The sequence below is a fragment of the Microcaecilia unicolor genome, chromosome 3, assembly GCF_901765095.1.
Source record: "Microcaecilia unicolor chromosome 3, aMicUni1.1, whole genome shotgun sequence".
Taxonomy (NCBI): Eukaryota; Metazoa; Chordata; class Amphibia; order Gymnophiona; family Siphonopidae; genus Microcaecilia; species Microcaecilia unicolor.
This window is the reverse complement of record NC_044033.1, coordinates 331,587,665-331,607,223: the sequence shown is the minus strand read 5'-3', so window position 1 is coordinate 331,607,223 and position 19,559 is coordinate 331,587,665. Positions and strand designations below refer to the sequence as shown.

The 19,559-nt window shown below is 45.6% G+C and overlaps 1 protein-coding gene across 3 annotated transcripts in view; it reads left to right on the top strand.

Moving 5' to 3' along the window:
- Nucleotides 1–18,007, top strand: part of LOC115466861 (dynein light chain Tctex-type 1-like) — a 70,427-nt gene extending 52,420 nt beyond the window's left edge. For 2 of the 3 annotated variants that reach the window (XM_030198422.1, XM_030198423.1), the window contains exons 4-5: nucleotides 13,604–13,681; nucleotides 17,654–18,007. In XM_030198422.1, coding sequence (XP_030054282.1) covers nucleotides 13,604–13,681; nucleotides 17,654–17,724 — 149 coding nt within the window. In that variant the 3' untranslated portion in view covers nucleotides 17,725–18,007. The remainder of the gene's footprint in view (nucleotides 1–13,603; nucleotides 13,682–17,653) is intronic. The other variant, XM_030198424.1, reaches the window with a different exon arrangement.
- Nucleotides 18,008–19,559: the final 1,552 nt, after the last annotated feature.

The following is a 19,559-nucleotide window of genomic DNA, read 5'->3' as shown; positions in this document are numbered from 1 at the left end:
TAGCTTGAGGCAATACCTTTGAAGCCTGTTGTTTCCCGAAATTGAGAATCTATCTCCGTTGCTGCAGTCACACCCTCAGACAGGACCAGCTGAGCCACTTCGGCGTCTGTCTCTGTTTGAACAGCCAGCAACTCTCTTCCAGGCTGGGGAGGTGCAATTCGCTCCACAGGGCTCAAGGAAGCCCTGTTTCCACTCTCAATCGACTCCGAAGGGCCGAGAGCTGCAGTGGGGGTCGAAGTTCCCTGAGGATCCGGTTGCTGCCTGGGAAATTGCAGGGTTGTTTGTTTCATCGTCGAGGAGGTCACAGGAACCGAGGGAAATTCCTTTACCTTCCCCCTTCGCTTCCCCATGGTTAACGAGGCTACAGAGGCACCGAGAGAAACTCACAAACACAGCAGCCTCCAGGAGCAAACACAGGTGCGTCTATTCACAGTGCCATCTTGGAAATCATTTATTGTAAGAATATTTTGTGTGCCTGTGTTCAAGTCCTCTTTTTCCTCTTCCCTTATATTTTTAGATTTTTTTGTCCAATTTTTAAGTTTCCTTTGTTTTCTGCATCACTAGTCTGCGTTTAGCCTTGACTTCGGCCGGGTTTTTCCTTTTCTTTTTTTCTGGTGCCTTACCACTTTTTTCGGCACCATCACTTTGTTTGATTTGGCTGCAGAGGTTTTCATGTCCATTTCCACTCAAGTTCCCAGTGGCATTCAAGGGTCTGGTAAGGACACCCATTCTTGGTGTCTTCAGTGCTTAGGGCCCGACCATAGCCCTGCTAACTGTGACCTCTATCTTCGAATGAAGAAGCGGACCCAGGTTGCCAGAGAGGCTCAACACGTGAAGATTTTTGGAGCCAAGTCTGATTCCTTGACGTCAGCATTGACATCGGAGTTGGTGGTGTCGGCATCAATTTCGTACTGGACCTCGTGACACTGGGAGTAGTAGTGCATCGAGTGGGTCTCGATGCCGACTGTCTCGATACCGACTGCTTTGCAGGGCCCTAGGTACGTACAGCGTTGGACCCGACCCCGAGGAGACGTGAAGATTCAGCGTCGGCACTGATGAGTCTCTTGATGCCGAGCATCGGGCGAAAGGCCAAGAAGCTTTGGCATTGGTCTTCCTCCACGCATGGTACCAGGAGCTCCGGGACACAGAGGTATTCAGCACCCAAGAAGCATCAGCGCCATAAGGACTGCTTCCCCTCTAACCAGGAGGTGCTGATGTGTGGGTCCCCTTACAACCAGGACCCGGCTCCTGTCTCAACCCCAGAAGTTCTGCAGCGTGTCGCGGAGCCGGTGCCTCAGTATTTCCCGGCGTTAGCCCTTGATGAACATATTGGGCCTTGCTTCCTCAGCTGCTGGATGGCCTTTTGTAACGATGTGCATCGGCTTTGGGGGTGCTTGTGCCTACCCTGCTGCCCCTTGTGGCCCCACTTGGCCCTCATCCTGCGGTGAGGCCTTTGATACTGGTGTTGTATGAGGCACCAGTGTCAACAGCCACCCAAGCCGGTACTCCCTCGATGTTGGTGGAGGAAGCTTCGCTGGAGTCGAGGCGGCAGCCGACGACTCGACGCCTCTCTTGAGGACATGGCTCCTCAAGTTTGAAGCAGACTCGGTCTCAGCCTGCTCATGAGGAGTTGCTGACTGACACTGATGAGGATCGTTCTTAGGAGTCAGTGGAAGATCCAAGGTACTTTTCGGAGTGTGAGTTCTGTGGTATCCCCTCTGAACCCTCCCCTCCACTGGAAAGGAGAAAATCTCTGGAGAGCTTTTTGTTCCCATCATTTGTGAAGGAAATGGCTGAGCCTATTCAATTTCATTTGGAAATGGAGGACAAGCTCAGGGCTAAGATACTCGAGGTTCTGGACTACGAATCCCCTCCTAGGGGAGGCTATGACTGTCCCCCTCCACGAAGTACTCAAGGAAGTTCTCGATCGGAATTGGGAGTCCCCTCTGTCAGTCCCTGTCTTGCCCAAGAAGATCTATTCTATATATTGGATCCACAGCATCAGTGGCGTAGCTACGGGTGGGCCTGGGTGGGGACAGGCCCACCCATTCTTGGCGTAGGCCCACCCAGTGGCAGCGCCACACTGCTCTCTTCCCCCATCTCCTCTGCGGCGTCCCGGCATCTGTGCTGTCTCTGAATCCCATCTCTCCGCAGTGTCAATACAGTCATCCTCGGCACCTGTAGCGATTCATTCTTGCTGCCTGTGCCAGCCCTGCAGGCTTCCATTTGTCGCATTCTTCCAGACAGGAAACAGGCACTGATGTCAGCAAGGGCAGGACATGGCAGATGGAAGCCTGTGGGTGCGGCGCAAGCAGCGAGAATGAATCCTTGCAGGGTCCAAGGATGCCTTTATGGTACACCAGGGAGGGACAGGGTTCAGAGACAGGAGCGCAGATGCCAGAATGCCCGGAGGAGAGGGAGGAGATGTGGGATAGGTGAAAAAATATATATGTTCTTAAAAAATATCTCTGGGAAGATATTTGTGGTGTGGTATGGGGTGGGGGGGTGGCAGCACGTGCATGTGGAAGGGCCCATCCAATTTACCTCTGGGCCCATCCAAAATGCTGAGTCTGGCTATGCCTCTGCAAAGCACACCTGGTTTTGATAGGCCTTAGTTGCCTCAATTCTATGGTGGTGGAATCTGCCCTCAAAAGAGCCAGGAGTTCTACAGACTATGCCTTGGCTTCCCTAGGCAGATGTTTCAGTTCTCAATGCTTGTGTCCCATATTCAGTCTTACCAGCTCTTCACAAGTGTGTACTTGTGGGACTCGGTGCACAAGTTGCTAGACTTGGCGGACTCTCCCACTGGAGCAGGCAAAGTCTGTGCACCAGTTGACCAAGCAGCAGAAGGTGTGTCGTACGTTCTTGGCCAGGGGCACCTACGACACCTTTGATGTGGGATCCAAGATCTCTGCTCAGAGTATAGCAATGCGCAGACTCTCATGGCTGCGTGTTTCTGACTTGGAGCAGTCGGTTCAGTAGAGGTTGGTGGTTGCCCCATGCCAGGGATAACCTTTTTGAGAAAAGGTTGAGGAGGTCGCTGACCAAATCAAGAAACACACTGATAATATCTCTTCTTTCTCCCGCTAGGCATCTTCTGCATCAGCCTCCTCATCTAGGAGGTCTTTTGGCAAGTCGAGGAGGTGTACCTACTACTCTCAGGCTCAAAACCATTGTGCTCATTCTCGTCAACAGCTTGCGCCCAAGGCCCCTGCTGCTCCCTAGTCAAAGCAAGGGACAAGCTTTTGACTGGCTTCAGCAGAAAGCAAGGAACAAGCTTTTGACTGGATCCAGCAGAGCATAGCCACTGTCAGTGTCCGTACCAGATGACCTGCTGGTCGGACGGAGTCTGAAGTTTTTCTACAAAAGATTTCCCATTATAACCTCCAACCGGTGGGTTCTGCAAATAGTCTGACTCTGATACGCCCTCATTTGGCTTAAAAAAATCTCCAATTCGCCTACCAAGAGCTCATTACTTGAGCTTTCACCAAGAGCAGGTACTGAACTCTCCACCATTCTGAAGACCCATGCAGTCGAGCCTGTTCCACCAGGGAAGGAAAGGCTAGGATTCTTTTCCAGGTATTTCCTTGTGCAAAAGAAGACAAGGGAGATGTGTCCCATCCTAAACCTAAGGACCCTGAACAAATTCCTTGTCTCCCCATGATTCAGGAAAACGATTGGCTCTGCTGTCTGGACTTAAAGGACGCATATACACACATCACGATACTTTCTGCTCACCAGAAGTATCTTCAGTTGGGGCTGGGTACACACCACTTCCAGCACCGCATGTTGCCTTTTATCCTTAGGTCTGTATGTAAGGTCTTCACCAAATGCCTATCAGTAGTCACAGTGCTGCTACGCAGGCTGGGGGTGCATGTGTTCCCTTATTGATGATTGGTTGGTGAAGAGGACGTTGGAGTACTGTTCTCAGAAGTCCATGTGGAGGACTATTCAGGTGCTAGAGCTATTAGAGTTCGTGATAAACTACCCCAAGTCTCACCTTCACCCTGCCCAGCAGTTGGAATTCATTGGAGCCCTGCTCGATACGCAGAAGGTTCAAGGCTTTCTTCCAGGACCGAGAGCAGACATCTTGTTGCTCTGGCTTCCCACGTTCGAGTTTCTCAGAAGATCATGGCTTGGGGTTGGCCACATGGCCTCTACTATTTATCTGACTCCCATAAGTACATAAGTAATACCACACTGGGAAAAGACTAAGGGTCCATCGAGCCCAGCATCCTGTCCATGATAGCGGCCAATCCAGGCCAAGGGCACCTGGCAAGCTTCCCAAACGTACAAACATTCTATACATGTTATTCCTGGAATTGTGGATTTTTCCCAAGTCCATTTAGTAATGGTTTATGGACTTGTGCTTTAGGAAACTGTGTAACCCCTTTTTAAACTCTGCCAAGCTAACCGCCTTCACCACGTTCTCCGGCAACGAATTCCAGAGTTTAATTATGCGTTGGGTGAAGAAACATTTACTCCGATCTGTTTTAAATTTACTACACTGTAGTTTCATCGCATGCCCCCTAGTCCTAGTATTTTTGGAAAGCGTGAACAGACGCTTCACATCCACCTGTTCCACTCCACTCATTATTTTATATACCTCTATCATGTCTCCCCTCAGCCGTCTCTTCTCCAAGCTGAAAAGCCCTAGCCTCTTTAGTCTTTCTTCATAGGGAAGTTGTCCCATCCCCGCTATCATTTTAGTCACCCTTCGCTGCACCTTTTCCAATTCTACTATATCTTTCTTGAGATGCGGCGACCAGAATTGAACACAAAATACTCAGGTGCGCTCACACCATGGAGCAATACAACAGCATTATAACATCCTCACACCTGTTTTCCATACCTTTCCTAATAATACCCAACATTCTATTCGCTTTCCTAGCTGCAGCAGCACACTGAGCAGAAGGTTTCAGTGTATTATCGACGACGACACCCAGATCCCTTTCTTGGTCCGTAACTCCTAACGTGGAACCTTGCATGACGTAGCTATAATTCGGGTTCTTTTTTCCCACATGTATCACCTTGCACTTGCTCACATTAAACGTCATCTGCCATTTAGCCGCCCAGTCTCGTAAGGTCCTTCTGTAATTTTTCACAATCATGTTGCGAGTTAATGACTTTGAATAACTTTGTGTCATCAGCAAATTTAATTACCTCACTAGTTACTCCCATCTCTAAGACATTTATAAATATATTAAAAAGCAGCGGTCCTAGCACAGACCCCTGAGGAACCCCACTAGCTACCCTTCTCCATTGTGAATACTGCCCATTTAACCCCACTCTCTGTTTCCTATCCTTCAACCAGTTTTTAATCCACAATAGGACATTTCCTCCTATCCCATGACCCTCCAATTTCCTCTGTAGCCTTTCATGAGGTACTTTGTCAAACGCCTTTTGAAAATCCAGATACACAATATCAACTGGCTCCCCTTTGTCCACGTTTGTTTACTCCTTCAAAGAATTGAAGTAAATTGGTCAGGCAAGATTTCCCCACACAAAAGCCGTGCTGACTTGGTCTCAGTAATCCATGTCCTTGAATGTGCTCTGTAATTTTGTTTTTGATAATAGCCTCTACCATTTTCCCCGGCACCGACGTCAGACTCACCGGTCTATAATTTCCCAGATCTCCCCTGGAACCTTTTTAAAAAATCGGCGTTACATTGGCCACCCTCCAATCTTCCGGTACCATGCTCGATTTTAAGGATAAATTGCATATCACTAACTGTAGCTCCGCAAGCTCATTTTCCAGTTCTGTCAGTACTCTAGGATGAATACCATCCGGTCCAGGAGATTTGCTACTCTTCAGTTTGCTGAACTGCCCCATTACATCTGCCAGGTTTACCATGAAGTCAGTAAGTTTCTCCGACTCGTCTGCTTGAAATACTACTACTACTTAACATTTATAAAGCACTACCAGGTTTACGCAGCACTGTACAATTTAACACAGAAGACAGTCCCTGCTCGAAGGAGCTTACAATCTAAAGGACAAAAAAGTGCAGTCAAACAAATTGGGGCAGTCTAGATTTCCTGAATAGATGAATAATGGTTAGGTGCCGAAAGCGACATTTTGAAGAGATGGGCTTTGAGCAAGGATTTGAAGATGGGCAGGGAGGGGGCTTGGTGTATGGGCTCAGGGAGTTTATTCCAAGCATAGGGTGAGGTGAGGCAGAAAGGGCGGAGCCTGGAGTTGGCAGTGGTGGAGAAGGGTACTGAGGAGGGATTTGTCCTGTGAGCGGAGGTTACGGGTGGGAGCGTAAGGGGAGATGAGGGTGCAAACTGAAGACCGAAGCAAAGAATTCATTCAATCTCTCCACTACATCTTTGTCTTCCTTGATTGCCCCTTTTACCCCTCAGTCATCCAGCGGCCCAACCGATTCTTTTGCCAGCTTCCTGCTTTTAATATACCGAAAACATTTTTTACTATATTTTTTTGCCTCTAATGCTATCTTTTTTTCATAATCCCTCTTGGCCTTCTTTATCTGCATTTGCTTTGACACTCCTTATGCTGCTTCTTGTTATTTTCAGACGGTTCCTTCTTCCATTTTCTGAAGGCGTTTCTTTTAGCCCTAATAGCTTCCTTCACCTCACTTTTCAATCACGCCTGCTGTCTTTTGGACTTCCGTCTTTCTTTTCTAATTCGCGGAATATGTTTGGCCTGGGCCTCCAGGATGGTATTTTTGAACAGCGTCCATGCCTGTTGTACAGTTTTTACACTCTCAGTTGACCCCTTAAGATTTTTTTTAACCGTTCTCATTTTATCATAGTCTCGTTTTTTAAAGTTAAACGCTAATGTATTTGACTTCCTGTGTATAGTTACTTCAAGGTTGATATCAAAACTGATCATATTATGATCACTGTTATCAAGCGGCCCCAGTACCATAATGTCCCTCACCAGGTAGCGCTGTAGAAATGATTTGTAGTAGTAGTAGATCATGCGCTCCACTAAGGACCAAGTCTAGAATTTTTCCTTCTCTCGATGGCTCCTGCACCAGCTGCTCCATAAAGCTGTCCTTGATTTCATCAAGGAATTGTACATCTCTAGCGAATCCCGATGTTACATTTACCCAGTCTATATTTGGATAATTGAAGTCACCCATTATTATCACATTGCCCATTTTGTTTGCGTCTCTGATTTCTTTTATCATTTCTGCATCTACCTGCTCATCCTGGCGAGGTGGACAGTAGTACACTCCTATCACCGTCCTTTTCCTTTTTATATATGGAATTTTAACCCACAATGATTCAAAGGTGTGATTTGTGTCCTGCGAAATTTATAATCTATCTGAGTCAAGGCTCTCTAACCTCATCTCTATTCCTCTACTCCCCTCCTCTTCTCTGCCCTTCTCTTGCGCCCTATGGAATGCCCGCTCTATCTGTAACAAACTCCCCTATATCCAGGACCTCTTTATCTCGCGTCACCTCCATCTGCTCGCCATAACAGAAACCTGGCTCTGCCCTGATGACTCTGCTTCAGTCGCAGCCCTGTGCCATGGCGGTCATCTATTTTCACATACTCCTCGCCCTGCTGGCCGTGGGGGCGGTGTTGGACTACTTCTCTCTCCCTCCTCCAGATTTCAACCCCTTCTTCCACCTCAATCTCACTGCTTTTCCTCCTTTGAAGTCCACTCTATCCGCCTTTTCTCTCCTCTGCCTCTTCGAATAGCGGTCATTTATCGTCCCCCTGATAAGTCCCTTTCATCCTTTCTCAGTGACTTTGACGCCTGGCTTGCCTTCTTCCATGATCCCTCCCCCCCCTCTCTCATCCTTGGTGACTTTAATATTCCTGCTAATGATCCTTCCAACTCTTATATTTCCAAGTTACTCGCTTTAACGTCGTCCTTTAATCTCCAACTATGCTCCACCTCCCCCACTCATCAAAATGGTCACTGTCTTGATCTCATCTTCTCCTCCAACTGTTCACCTTCTAGTTTCCTTGCCTCTGATCATCCCTCCTCTGATCACCATCTTATAACTTTCACTCTTAAATCTCCTCCCTCCCAGTCCCGTCCTATCCTATCTAATTTATCTAGGAATCTTCACGATATTGACCCTTCATCTCTATCCTCCCATGTTTCAAACCTCCTCTCTACTGTGGCACCATCCACGTCTGTCAACGAGGCTGTTTCTTCTTACAACAATACTCTATCCTTTGCCTTAGACACTCTTGCACCTTTGATGACCTGCCCTGTAAGGCGTACAAAACCCCAACCTTGGCTGACTTCTAATATCCGCTACCTACGTTCCTGTACCCGCTCCGCCGAACGCCTCTGGCGGAAATCTCGGGCCCTTGCTGATTTCTTACACTTTAAGTTCATGCTGACCTCCTTCCAATCTGCTCTTTTACGTGCCAAACAGGATTATTATATCCAACTGACCAACTCTCTTGGCTCTAATCCTCGACTTCTCTTCACCACATTGAACTCTCTCCTCAAGGTGCCCCCTCCCCCAACTCCCCCTTCATTATCTCCTCCGACCCTTGCTGAATTCTTTCACAACAAGGTTCAAAAGATAATCCTTGCTTTCTCTACCTCACCAGCTCTCCCTCCACTAGTCCGTTCCCCTCTCTCTCCTTCCCCTCATTCCCTTTCCTCCTTTCCTGAAGTTACTATTGAGGAAACTACACTTCTCCTTTTTTCCTCAAAATGTACCACCTGTTCCTCTGATCCCATTCCCACCCACCTTCTTAATGCCATCTCTCCTACTCTTATTCCTTTTATCTGTCACATTCTCAACCTCTCACTTTCCACTGCGACTGTCCCTGCTGCCTTTAAACATGCTGTGGTCACACCTCTCCTTAAGAAGCCTTCACTCGACCCTGGTCTGTTGTGTAACCTCACTATCCAGAAACCCTATCTTCCCTGTTTGTGAGGTATCCTTGCAAGATACCTTATCCCGAACCATGCACTTTTGAGCGACTGTCGGCCTTCCCCCCCCCCATTGTCTAGTTTAAAAGCTGCTCTATCTCCTTTTTAAATGCCGATGCCAGCAGCCTGGTCCCACCCTGGTTAAAGTGGAGCTCATCCTTTCGGAATAGGCTCCCCCTTCCCAAGAATGTTGCCCAGATCCTAACAAATCTAAAACCCTCCTCCCTGCACCATCATCTCATCCACGCATTGAGACTCTGGAGCTCTGCCTGTCTCTTGGGTCCTGCACGTGGAACAGGTAGCATTTCAGAAAATGCTACCCTAGAGGATCTGGATTTGAGCTTTCTACCTAAGAGCCTAAATTTGGCTTCCAGAACCTCTCTCCCACATTTTCCTATGTCATTGGTACCCACATGTACCAAGACAGCCGACTCCTCCCCAGCACTATCTAAAATCCTATCTAGGTGACGCGTGAGGTCCGCCACCTTCGCACCAGGCAGGCAAGTCACCAGGCGATCCTCACGTCCACCAGCAACCCAGCTATCTATATGCCTAATGATCGAATCACCAACTACAACGGCTGTCCTAACCGTTCCCTCCCTGGCAGCACTTGGAGACATATCCTTGGTGCGAGAGGATAGTACATCCCCTGGTGGGCAGGTCCTGGCTACAGGAGTACTTCCTACTTCACCAAGGTGATGCTCTCCTTCTAGGAGGCCTCCCTTCTCCAAGGTAGCACAAGGGCTACCAGCTGGAGGTGGGACTTCTGTACAACATCCCTGTAGGTCTCCTCTATGTACCTCTCTGTCTCCCTCAGCTCCACCAAGTCTGCTACTCTAGCCTCAAGAGAACGGACACGTTCTCTAAGAGCTAGGAACTCTTTGCATCGGGCACACACATATGACATCTCACCAACTGGGAGATAATCATACATGTGACACTCAATGCAAAAGACTGGATAGCAACCCTCTGGCTGCTGGACTGCTGACTCCATCTTAGTGTTTTTGAGTTTTTCAATAATTTAAAACTTGCTACAGTATTAAGGATATTAGCCTAATATAAAAGTGTCTTTTAGTTTATAAAGTATATTGTATGATTTATTTAGTGTTTCCTTCTTAGATGGTAATGAAATGTATTTAAAACTCTGTAAGAGCATTCCTTGCTTGTTACCCTAATTACAATAACTGACTATAAATGAAGAGTTGCCCTAGGGGTGGGAAGACTAAACTAGATCCTGCAGTGCTTGTTATATTCTATCTGTTAATGGTACAAAGCTTTTAAAACTAAGTGGAAAAGACTATGGAGATTAGTTGTTAAAATTTGCTTTTTATATTTTTATTTTGCCTAACACTAACCTACAATTCCTCCTTTAAACCCCAATCTTTACGTTCCCAAAGCACAAAGCAAAGTAGCGTTCACTTACCAGAGAAATGTCCTCTTCTCTCAGAACTTCTCAGAAAGAAAGTTCAGTGGGACCTTTCCTCTTTATATAGTTTTGAATCTAAGGGGCCTCTTTTAAACAGGCTCTTTGAAGCTGACTCAGCAACCTATGTAAGTATTCTACTTCCCCACACCTTAATTAACACTTAATTGAGGTCGCTGGATGAGCTACCTCTCCAGCAGCCAAGGAACAGAAAATAACTGCCTTTTAGAACAAGAGTTTTTGGCTGTTTAGTTTCTACCTCTAGAAAAGGTTTTAGTTTAAAACTATGGGGGAAATGCCTATTTCTAGAGAAATTTTCAGTTTAAAACTATGGGAAAAGGGTTTGTACACTATGAGGCATATTTTCAAAGCACTTAGCCTTCCAAAGTTCCATAGGTTTCTATGGAACTTTAGAAGGCTAAGTGCTTTGAAAATATGCCTCTATGGCAACTAGTTAATGATGCTTGCTTTTCTCTCTCTCTCTCTTTTTTTTCCCCCTTAATACTAAACTAGATCCTACAGTGCCTAATGGACTAGCCTCCAAGTGGTGCCAAGGTACAGGAGATCTAGAGGATGTCATCCATGTGTCCCCAGAGCTTGTTCGCTCTCTGCTATGGTGGACCATTTGATCCAATTTGACTTTGGGACTACCATTCCAAATTCCTCAGACTCCAAAGATTCTGACGACAGATGCATCTCTCCTGGATTGGGGAGCTCATGTAGATGGGCTTCACACTCAAGAAGCCCGGTCTGTCCAGGAAACAGGTCTTCAGGTCAACCTTCTGGAGCTCTGAGCAATTTGGAACCCTATAAAGGCTTTCAAAGATAGTCTGTCTTACCAAATTGTTCTCATTCAAATGGACAACCAGTTTGCAAAGTATTACACCAGGAAGCAGGTGGGCACCGGATCATGCCCTCTGTGTTAGGAGGCCATCCAGATGTGGCACTGGGCTCACCGACACGACATTTTTCTTAGGGCCTCTTATCTGGTGGGCAAAGAGTCTGGCTAACAGGCTGAGCAGGGTTATGCAACTGCACGAGTGATCTCTTAGCATGGGCATTTCCTGCAAGATCTTCCAAGCGTGGATCTCTTTTCCACTCAACTAAACCACAAAGTCCTTCAGTACTGTTCCAGACTTCAGGCCCTGGAAAGACTAGCGTCGGATGCCATCCTCCTGCATTGGGGGACAGGTCTTCTGAATTCCTATCCTCCCATTCCTCTTCTGGGAAAGTCTCTGCTAAAACTCAGGGAAGACCACAGGACCATGGTCTTGATTGTACCCTAGTGGCCCCAACAGATCTGGTTCCCTCTTCTTCTGGAGTCATCCTCCGAATATTTGTGGAGATTGTAGTGTTTTCCGACCCTCATCATGCAGAACGAGGAATTTCTTCTTTATCTCAACCTTCAGTGTCTGGCCCACACAGCCTGGATGTTGAGAGCTTAGAATTTTCTTCCTTGGGTCTTTCAGAGGGCGTCTTCTGGGTCTCGCTAGCTTCCAGGAAAGATTCCACAAAGAGGTGTTACACTTTTAAATAGAGGAGGTTTGCCATCTGGTGTGAGGGCAAGGCCCTAGATCCTATTTTCTGCCATACACAAACCCTGCTTGAATACCTTATGCACTTATCAGAGTCTGGTCTCAAGACCAACTCCATGTGGGTTCACCTCAGTGCAGTAAGTTTTTATCATCAACGTGTAGAGGGTAAGGCCATCTCTGGACAGCCACTAGTTGTTTGCTTCATGAGAAGTTTGCTTTTGTCAAAGCCCCCTATCAAACCTCCACCTGTGCCGTGGGACCTCAATGTCATTCTCACCCAGCTGATGAATGCTTTTGAGCCATTGACTTCCTGCCATCTGAAGTACTTGACCTGGTAGTTCATATTTTTGGTGGCTGTTACTTCAGCTCGTAGGGTCAGTGAGCTTCAAGCCTTAGTGGTGGATGCACCTTATACTAAGCTTCACCACAACAGAGTAGTCCTCCACATGCACCCTAAGTTCCTGCAAAGGGTCATGTTGGAGTTGCATCTGAGCCAGTCAATTGTCTTGCCAACATTCTTTCGCCGACCTCATTCCCATCCTGGTGAGAGTACCTTGCACACTTTGGACTGCAATCGAGTATTGGCCTATTATGTGGAGCAGACAAGGCCCCACAGACAGTTCCCCAACTTTTTTTTTTAATCCCAGCGGAATGGGGGTCACCATTGGGAAATGCACAATTTTTAATTAGCTGGAAGATTGCATTTCTTTCACTTACACCCATGCTGGGCTGACCCTGGAGGGTCATGTCAGTGCTCACAATGTCAGATCCATGGCCGCGTCGGTAGCCCACTTGAGGTCAGCCTCCATTGAAGAAAATTTCAAGGCTGTGTTATGGTCTTCCGTCCACACATTCACATTTCATCACTGCCTTGAGCAGGATACCCAACGCAACAGTCATTTCGGGCAGCCAGTGTTGCAGAATCTGTTGGGGTCTAGAATCCAACTGCACCCCTCTAGGCCTGTTTTATTCTGTTCCAGGCTGCACTCTCACTCAGTTTGTATATTGTTTCAGGTTAGTCTGAGGTCTTCCTCATTGTTGCGAGGCCCAGTTGACCAACGTTTGTTGTTTTCGATGAGTCTGGATGCTAGATGTGAGAATTAATGGCCTGCTTGTCCTCATAGAAAGTGAATATACTTATCTGTAACAAGTAATCTCTGAGGAGAGAGCAGGCCTTAAATTCTCACAAACCCTCCCACCTCCCCTTGCAGTTGTCTCCTATTTTTTCGTTTTTTATGCTGTAGTATTTAACTGCAGTAACCGAGCTCTCGCAGCGGGTGGGATGGCACTTGCACATACACAGTGGAGCCTGTCTCACGCTCCACAAAGCTCTGTTGAGCTTATTATAAGCTCCAGACTGGGCAACATGGCACTGCGTTACCCAAATTGTGGGAATATAAGGTCTGCTTTCTTCAGAGAATACCTGCTACAGGGAAGTAGGTTTGCTTTACCTGCTAATCTCTATGCCTTGAAAAAGTAAGTACTGTTGCTGTTTCTATCTTTATAAAATAGTGCAAAAATAAGTGCCTTCTGACTCCCTTAGGTGCTCTGTGAAAAAAAGTACCTTCTAGAAGTGAAAACTTTTCCAGGAAGCTCTGGAAGGATTGCCCATTTAACAGTGGCACAATCACTGATCCACTTGGTTGACTTGTGAACTTCTTGTCTTCTGAGAACACCTGTTACAGCTAAGCAGCCTTGCTTTATATAGGTGTGTACACATTCATTTGTCACTGAAGTGGTTAGGCTAATAATTTTCTTCTTTATATTAACAGTTACCTGTGTAATTATGCAAAAGAACGGTGCTGGGATGCATAAAGCAAGTGCATGCTTCTGGGACAACTCCACTGATGGTATAGAGTATTAATACCCTAATTTAATTCCTTTATAGGATAACTGTATCACAGGTTTAAAATATGACATGAGAATATTTAAAATATTCCTAATCAAAAATTATATTAGAGCTTTTGATAGTTCTGTCCATGCTTCTACTGGTAACTGAATTTTTCCAGTTGTGATTCTGGAAAATGTGTGTTTCTCTGAGGACAAACAGGATCCTAATATCCTTACATATGGGTGACATCATCCAATGAACCTCACACAGGAACAGCTCTCCAGATTTAGAAAAACTTCTAAGAGCGTTCACTATAGATGCACACACCTTCCCAATTGCCACTGTTGTGTGGGACCTATCCAGTGGTCATTTTTTTGTGGAGCAAAAGAGTTGGAATCTTCTTGTGCTCCCTGTCAGCTCACATCTATTTGATGTTTTGAGGTATTTCCTGCCACTATTCCATTTTCTCACTTATATAAGTCATGTTGCTGTTGTGCGGGGTCCCTCTTTCCCTGATAGCCACTTAAGTTTGTCAAAGGCTTATAAGTTTGATTTCTTTTTTTTTCATCAGCCCTCTCTTAGCCTTGGTAAGCCTAATGCACCCAATTGGTTATTTGTCATCTTTGGCTTTTTTTCTGGACCTATTCTTGTTTATGTTTATTGGTCACTTGATAACCCGTCAGTTCTACAAATAGGTCTCAGCAATTTACAATCAAATAAAATAACATAAAAAGAAAAGAGCGCCATATTGGAGATAGGACAGAGTAAACTATCACACAACATACATCTTCAGGTTAAACCAAGAACAAGAGCAAGAGCTAAAACTGATGATAAAAGTTATTCTTAGCCTGATTGCTGGGAGTATGCAGGTCCACCGGTCCAGGTAATTGTTCTCCAAATGCCAGTTCAAAAAAAGTGAGCCTTAAAGAGATATTTAAATTTTGGCAAGGATAACTCAGCTCGCAGATAAGGGTGCAAAGTATTCAAAAAAAAAGGGTGCCTAGGAAAAGTAAGCAGAGTGATGGGTAGTGCTGCGTACGTCTAGTCAGCGCTGCGTACATCTAGTGGTGCTATAGAAATGATAAGTAGTAGATTCATAATGTGTATTCTCCGAGGACAAGCAGGCCTACTATTCTCACAGTTGGGTAGCGCGATCTGCATTGCCCAGTTCGGAGTTTATATCAAGCTGGATTCAGTTTTGTGGAGTGAGAGATTTGCTCCACTGCACATACACAAGTGCCTTCCTGTCCACCTTAATAATGCAGGACCGCAAGTTCCTTTTTTTACTGCTGTGGGGAGTATTTGACATTTTTTCCTCACAGCCCAGTTCAAAAGAGCTTGAGTGCTTTTTGGTGGCTTTTACTCTGTGCTTTTTCTTCTTTTCCTGTGTTCAGAGTTTTTTCTTTTCTCTTCTCTTATTTTTTAGTTATTTTTCCCACTTTTAAATTTCCTTTCTTTTTCCCACTTTTAAATTTCTTTTCTTTTTCCATGTCACTAGGCCGCACTTAGGCCTTGACTACAGTCGGATTCCACTAAGAGGTGTTATTCTTTTAAATGGAGGAGGTTTGTAGTCTGGTGTGAGAGCAAGGCCTTAGATCCCCTTACTTGCCCTACACAGACCCTGCTTGAATACCTTCTACATTTATCAGAGTCTAGTTTGAAGACCAACTCCGTAAGGGTTCACCTTAGTTCAGTTAGTGCTTATCAACGTGTAGAAAGTACGTCCATCTCTGGACAGTCTTTATTTGTTCGCTTCATGAGAGGTTCGCTTTTGTCAAAGCTCCATGTCAAGCCTCCACCAGTGTCATGGGATCTCAACGTTGTTCTCACCTAGCTGATGAAACCTCCTTTTGAATCACTGAATTCCTGTCATCTGAAGTACTTGACCTGGATGCTTATTTTCTTGGTGGCTGTTACTTCAGCTTGTAGGTTCAGTGAGTTTCAGGCCTTAGTAGTGGATGCACCTTATAATAAGTTTCATCACAACAGAGTAGTCCTGCTCACGCACCCTAATTTCCTGCCAAGGGTTGTGTCAGAGTTCCATCTGAACCAGTTGATTGTCTTACCAGCATTCTTACCCTGATCTCATGCCCATCCTGGCAAAAGCTGCTTGCATACCTTGGATTGCAAGAGAGCATTGGCCTATTACATGGAGCGGACAAAGCCCCACAGACAGTCCGCACAGCTTTTTGTTTCTTTTATCCCAACAGGATGGGGGTCGCAATTGGGATACACACTATTTCAATTTTGGCTGGCAGATTGCATTTCCTTCACTTATGCCCAGGCTGGGCTGACCTTGGAGGGTCATGTCATGGCTCATAATGTCAGTGCCATGGTTGCGTCAGTAGCCCATTTGAGGTCAACCTCCATTGAGGAAATTTGCAAGGCTGCGATGTGGTCTTCAGTGCACATATTCACATCCTACTACTGCCTTGAGCAGGATACCCGATACTACAGTCAGTTCGAGCAGTCAGTGTTGCAGAATCTGTGTGGGGTCTAGATTCCAACTTGTATATTAGACTGGCTTGGCCCCACACGACGACAGTGGGCAGAAAGGCACATGCATGTGTAAGTGATCGCTTCTAAAGGCTCCTAGAAATAGAACACAAGGGAGGGTGTCTGCATTGTGGCTCCATCAATGATGTCTTCCATCAATGTGGATATTCATCCTGCTGTCCTTGGAGACCACCTGCTACAGTCGAGTAATGCTTTCCTGTTGGCCATTGAACACAGTGAGTATCATCAAGTTCAGCAGTCATACCAGTTCATAAAAATACTTCTGTGAGCCTTAAAGAATTTAAGAGTGAAGGAGTAGCCTAATGGTTAGAGCAGAAGGGTGAGAACCAGGGAAGCCAGGGTTCAAATCTCACTGTGGCTTCTTTTCATCTTTGGCAAATCACTTATTCTTTAGCAGGGTGTACAAATTTTAGTGCCTCTTGTGTGCCTAAATTTATAGAGCTCTAGTACTTACATGGGTGAATACACACTTATATGTGTAAATGCTAATAGAGTGCTCAATGGTATTCTATAAAGAATGCACACATCTGCCTTAGCATGCAACTGTAGGTGGGGGAGGGGCATATACATGGGTGAGGCTCCCAATTGAGTGCATAATTGTCAGTTATGTGCTAAAATGCAGTATTTAGGTACTAACATTTACACAAGCCTTAGACCTGTGTGTTGATGCCGAGTTGCTTTAGTGTTCTATCACAGAAAGTTTGTGCATACTTGCTGTTATAGAATAGGCATACAACCTGCTTACTTTTGGCGCCTAACTTTAGCATCCAGTTGTAGATTTACCCCCTTAACCCTTATTTATTTAGTGGGATTTATTAACTATCTTTATGAAGAAATTCATCCTAGACAGTGTACAACCTTCCACTGCCTCAGGTACAAACTTAGGGCATCTTTTACTAAGGTGCGCTCACGTTTTTAGCGCGCGCTAAAATTGTGACCGCGCTAAACGTTAGAGACGCCCATAGGAATGCATTGGTGTCTCTAACATTTAGCGCGCCAAAAATGTGAGTGCACCTTAGTAAAAGACCCTTTTAGATTGTAAGGTTTCTGAGGACAGGAAACTATGCGCTCTACATGAGTGTAGCATGCCTTGATTGAGTAGTCAAAAAGGTGTGAGCTAAATCCCAAACCCCTTCTGTTCCCTACTTTCCAGGCAGTTGTATCCATTGATAAATCCTAGAAAAGAAAGTAATAGAAGTGTCATCAACATGACAACTAAGGCCTCATTGAGATAAGAATGGATGTATCAGTAGAATGGAAGAGAAAGCCAAGCAGTAAAACTGAGACATACAGATGGTGGCGGAGGGCAGAGAGTTAGTATATCTTACTGTAATGAAAATGTATAAACAAATGTAATGTAACATTTTAAATGGGGCATTCTATGAGAGAAGGGATCCTCTTATTTTGCTGTATGTAATGTTTATAAATTTAGTTCTGGAAATCTTTTTATTCCCTTTTCATTTTTGTTTTGCAGGAAGTTGCACTGTAAGATGGGAGAATAAGACCATGTACTGTATAGTCAGTGCCTTTGGACTTGGAATATGACTTCTTTTGAATTATTTTACGTTTTGTTTATTTTCAGGTTCAGTATTTGTCTGCTTATTTAGTATACACATTATACCAGCAGCAAACGTCTTTGTTTTAAAGGGATTTTTCAGCATTCATAAATTTAAACATGTAAAAGCAGATTACAGAGGTTACATGATATTAATTTTATCTAGTTAAATTTCTAGGCTATTACATCAGAGGTTCACATTATTACTGTGTCTCAAAGCTCTGAACATGATGCTTTATTTTTCTCTGTGGCACTAAAATATATGTTCTTACTGTAAACTTTTATTTTGTTGTAAAAGCTGAATTTAAAAATAAATATACCCCTATTTACACCGTGTATATATTTTTTCCAAATATTATTTATTGAGTTTTTCTGTTTTTTACATAATCATGACAAATGATAATAGAAAAAAGTCATGTAGAAATGACCGGTTAACTATAAAAGCTGCAAATGTCAATTTTAAGGAAAGCAAAAGCCGAAAAAGTTTATTCCTTAGAATATGTAGCAGATGACTCCAGGAACTTGTAGGTTGTGTCCATCTACCAACAGGTGGAGATAGAGATTACAAAGCTGAAGGGAGTGATACCAGATGGTCAGCTCCTCCTTTGCTTCAGTATATCTCTATCTCCAGCAGGTGGTAGACGGTGCAGCTCCTGGATTTGTCTCTTTGGCCTGCTCTTGTGCCTTTTGGCCAGTTGAGCTTAGGGGGTGTTTGGGCTCTGTGCCAACTTTAGGGGCATACCTGGTGGCCTGGGTCCCTGCCTCACCCCGTGGTCCATTTTCTCCCAGAGTTTGGGCTGTTCTTTTGGACTGTAGTTTTCCTCACCAAAAAAAAAAAAAAAACCTCTAGTCCACAACTGACCTCATGTTTGCTGCTGTTATCAGCTGTTTAAAAAAAAAAAGAGCAATTCGGGAAGCAGGCTCTGCAGCTACAACAGGGCCACAGGTTGCTAAGAGGAGTCTTGGGGGCAGCGTCTCTGGAGTCGCTGTGTGTGTGTAGCCTGCTGAGCTGGTTTGGCGGCAGTCTTGCCTGGGAGGTTCCACTGTTGGCAGGAAGTCTAGCTTTGCATCTCCAGTGAGTGCATTTTTTTCTGCCATTGGGGGATGCACGGTATTGGTGCCGGAGGCCACCATAAGAAGCTTATGTTGTGAGCAAGCATTGGCGACCGCAGGGACTTGTGTTCCCGGGTGCACAGAGGCACAGGCAGGCACCAGGGACTTCCTTTCTCCTGAGTGGGATTCCTGCTCTGAGGCGTCGGGCACACACGCCGTTTTCTTTTGGTGCCTCCCAATGTGGCTCCTACTTTCTGGCTGTTGGCTGCGTTGGTGGCTTCGCCTCTGCTGTGGGGACCCCTTCAGGCTTTGAACTGACCTCTCCTGATTCGGGGGAATTGTTTTGTGCCCATATTTCATCCTTTTTCTTCAAATCCAATGGTTGAAGTGGCTTTTTCTCCCTCAGCGTTTGTCTGTAGACCACCCCTTTTGAGGTTTTCTTCGGATACTGTAGTGGCTTTGGTATCCTCTGCGGTAGATCCGGTATTCCAGGAGAGGCGGCTGGGTGCCATGTTGGAGGTGGGGTAGTTGGGACCCCTCTCTGGATCCCCCTTGAGAGCTTCGGGCTTGGGGGAGTTTTTACACCCATTTTGGGTGGATGGGTTCTACATGGCAAGGTTTTCCAGAAGGAACCTGATGGTCCTTCTGCGGTGCGCCTTGTGTTTTGGGAATCGCATCAGCCGATCTGGGGGCTTCTCTGGGGCTGGGGTCTTCTGACCTTTCCCCCAAGTTCATTCTGCTGCTATTTATGCCAATATGTTGCAGAAGTCTG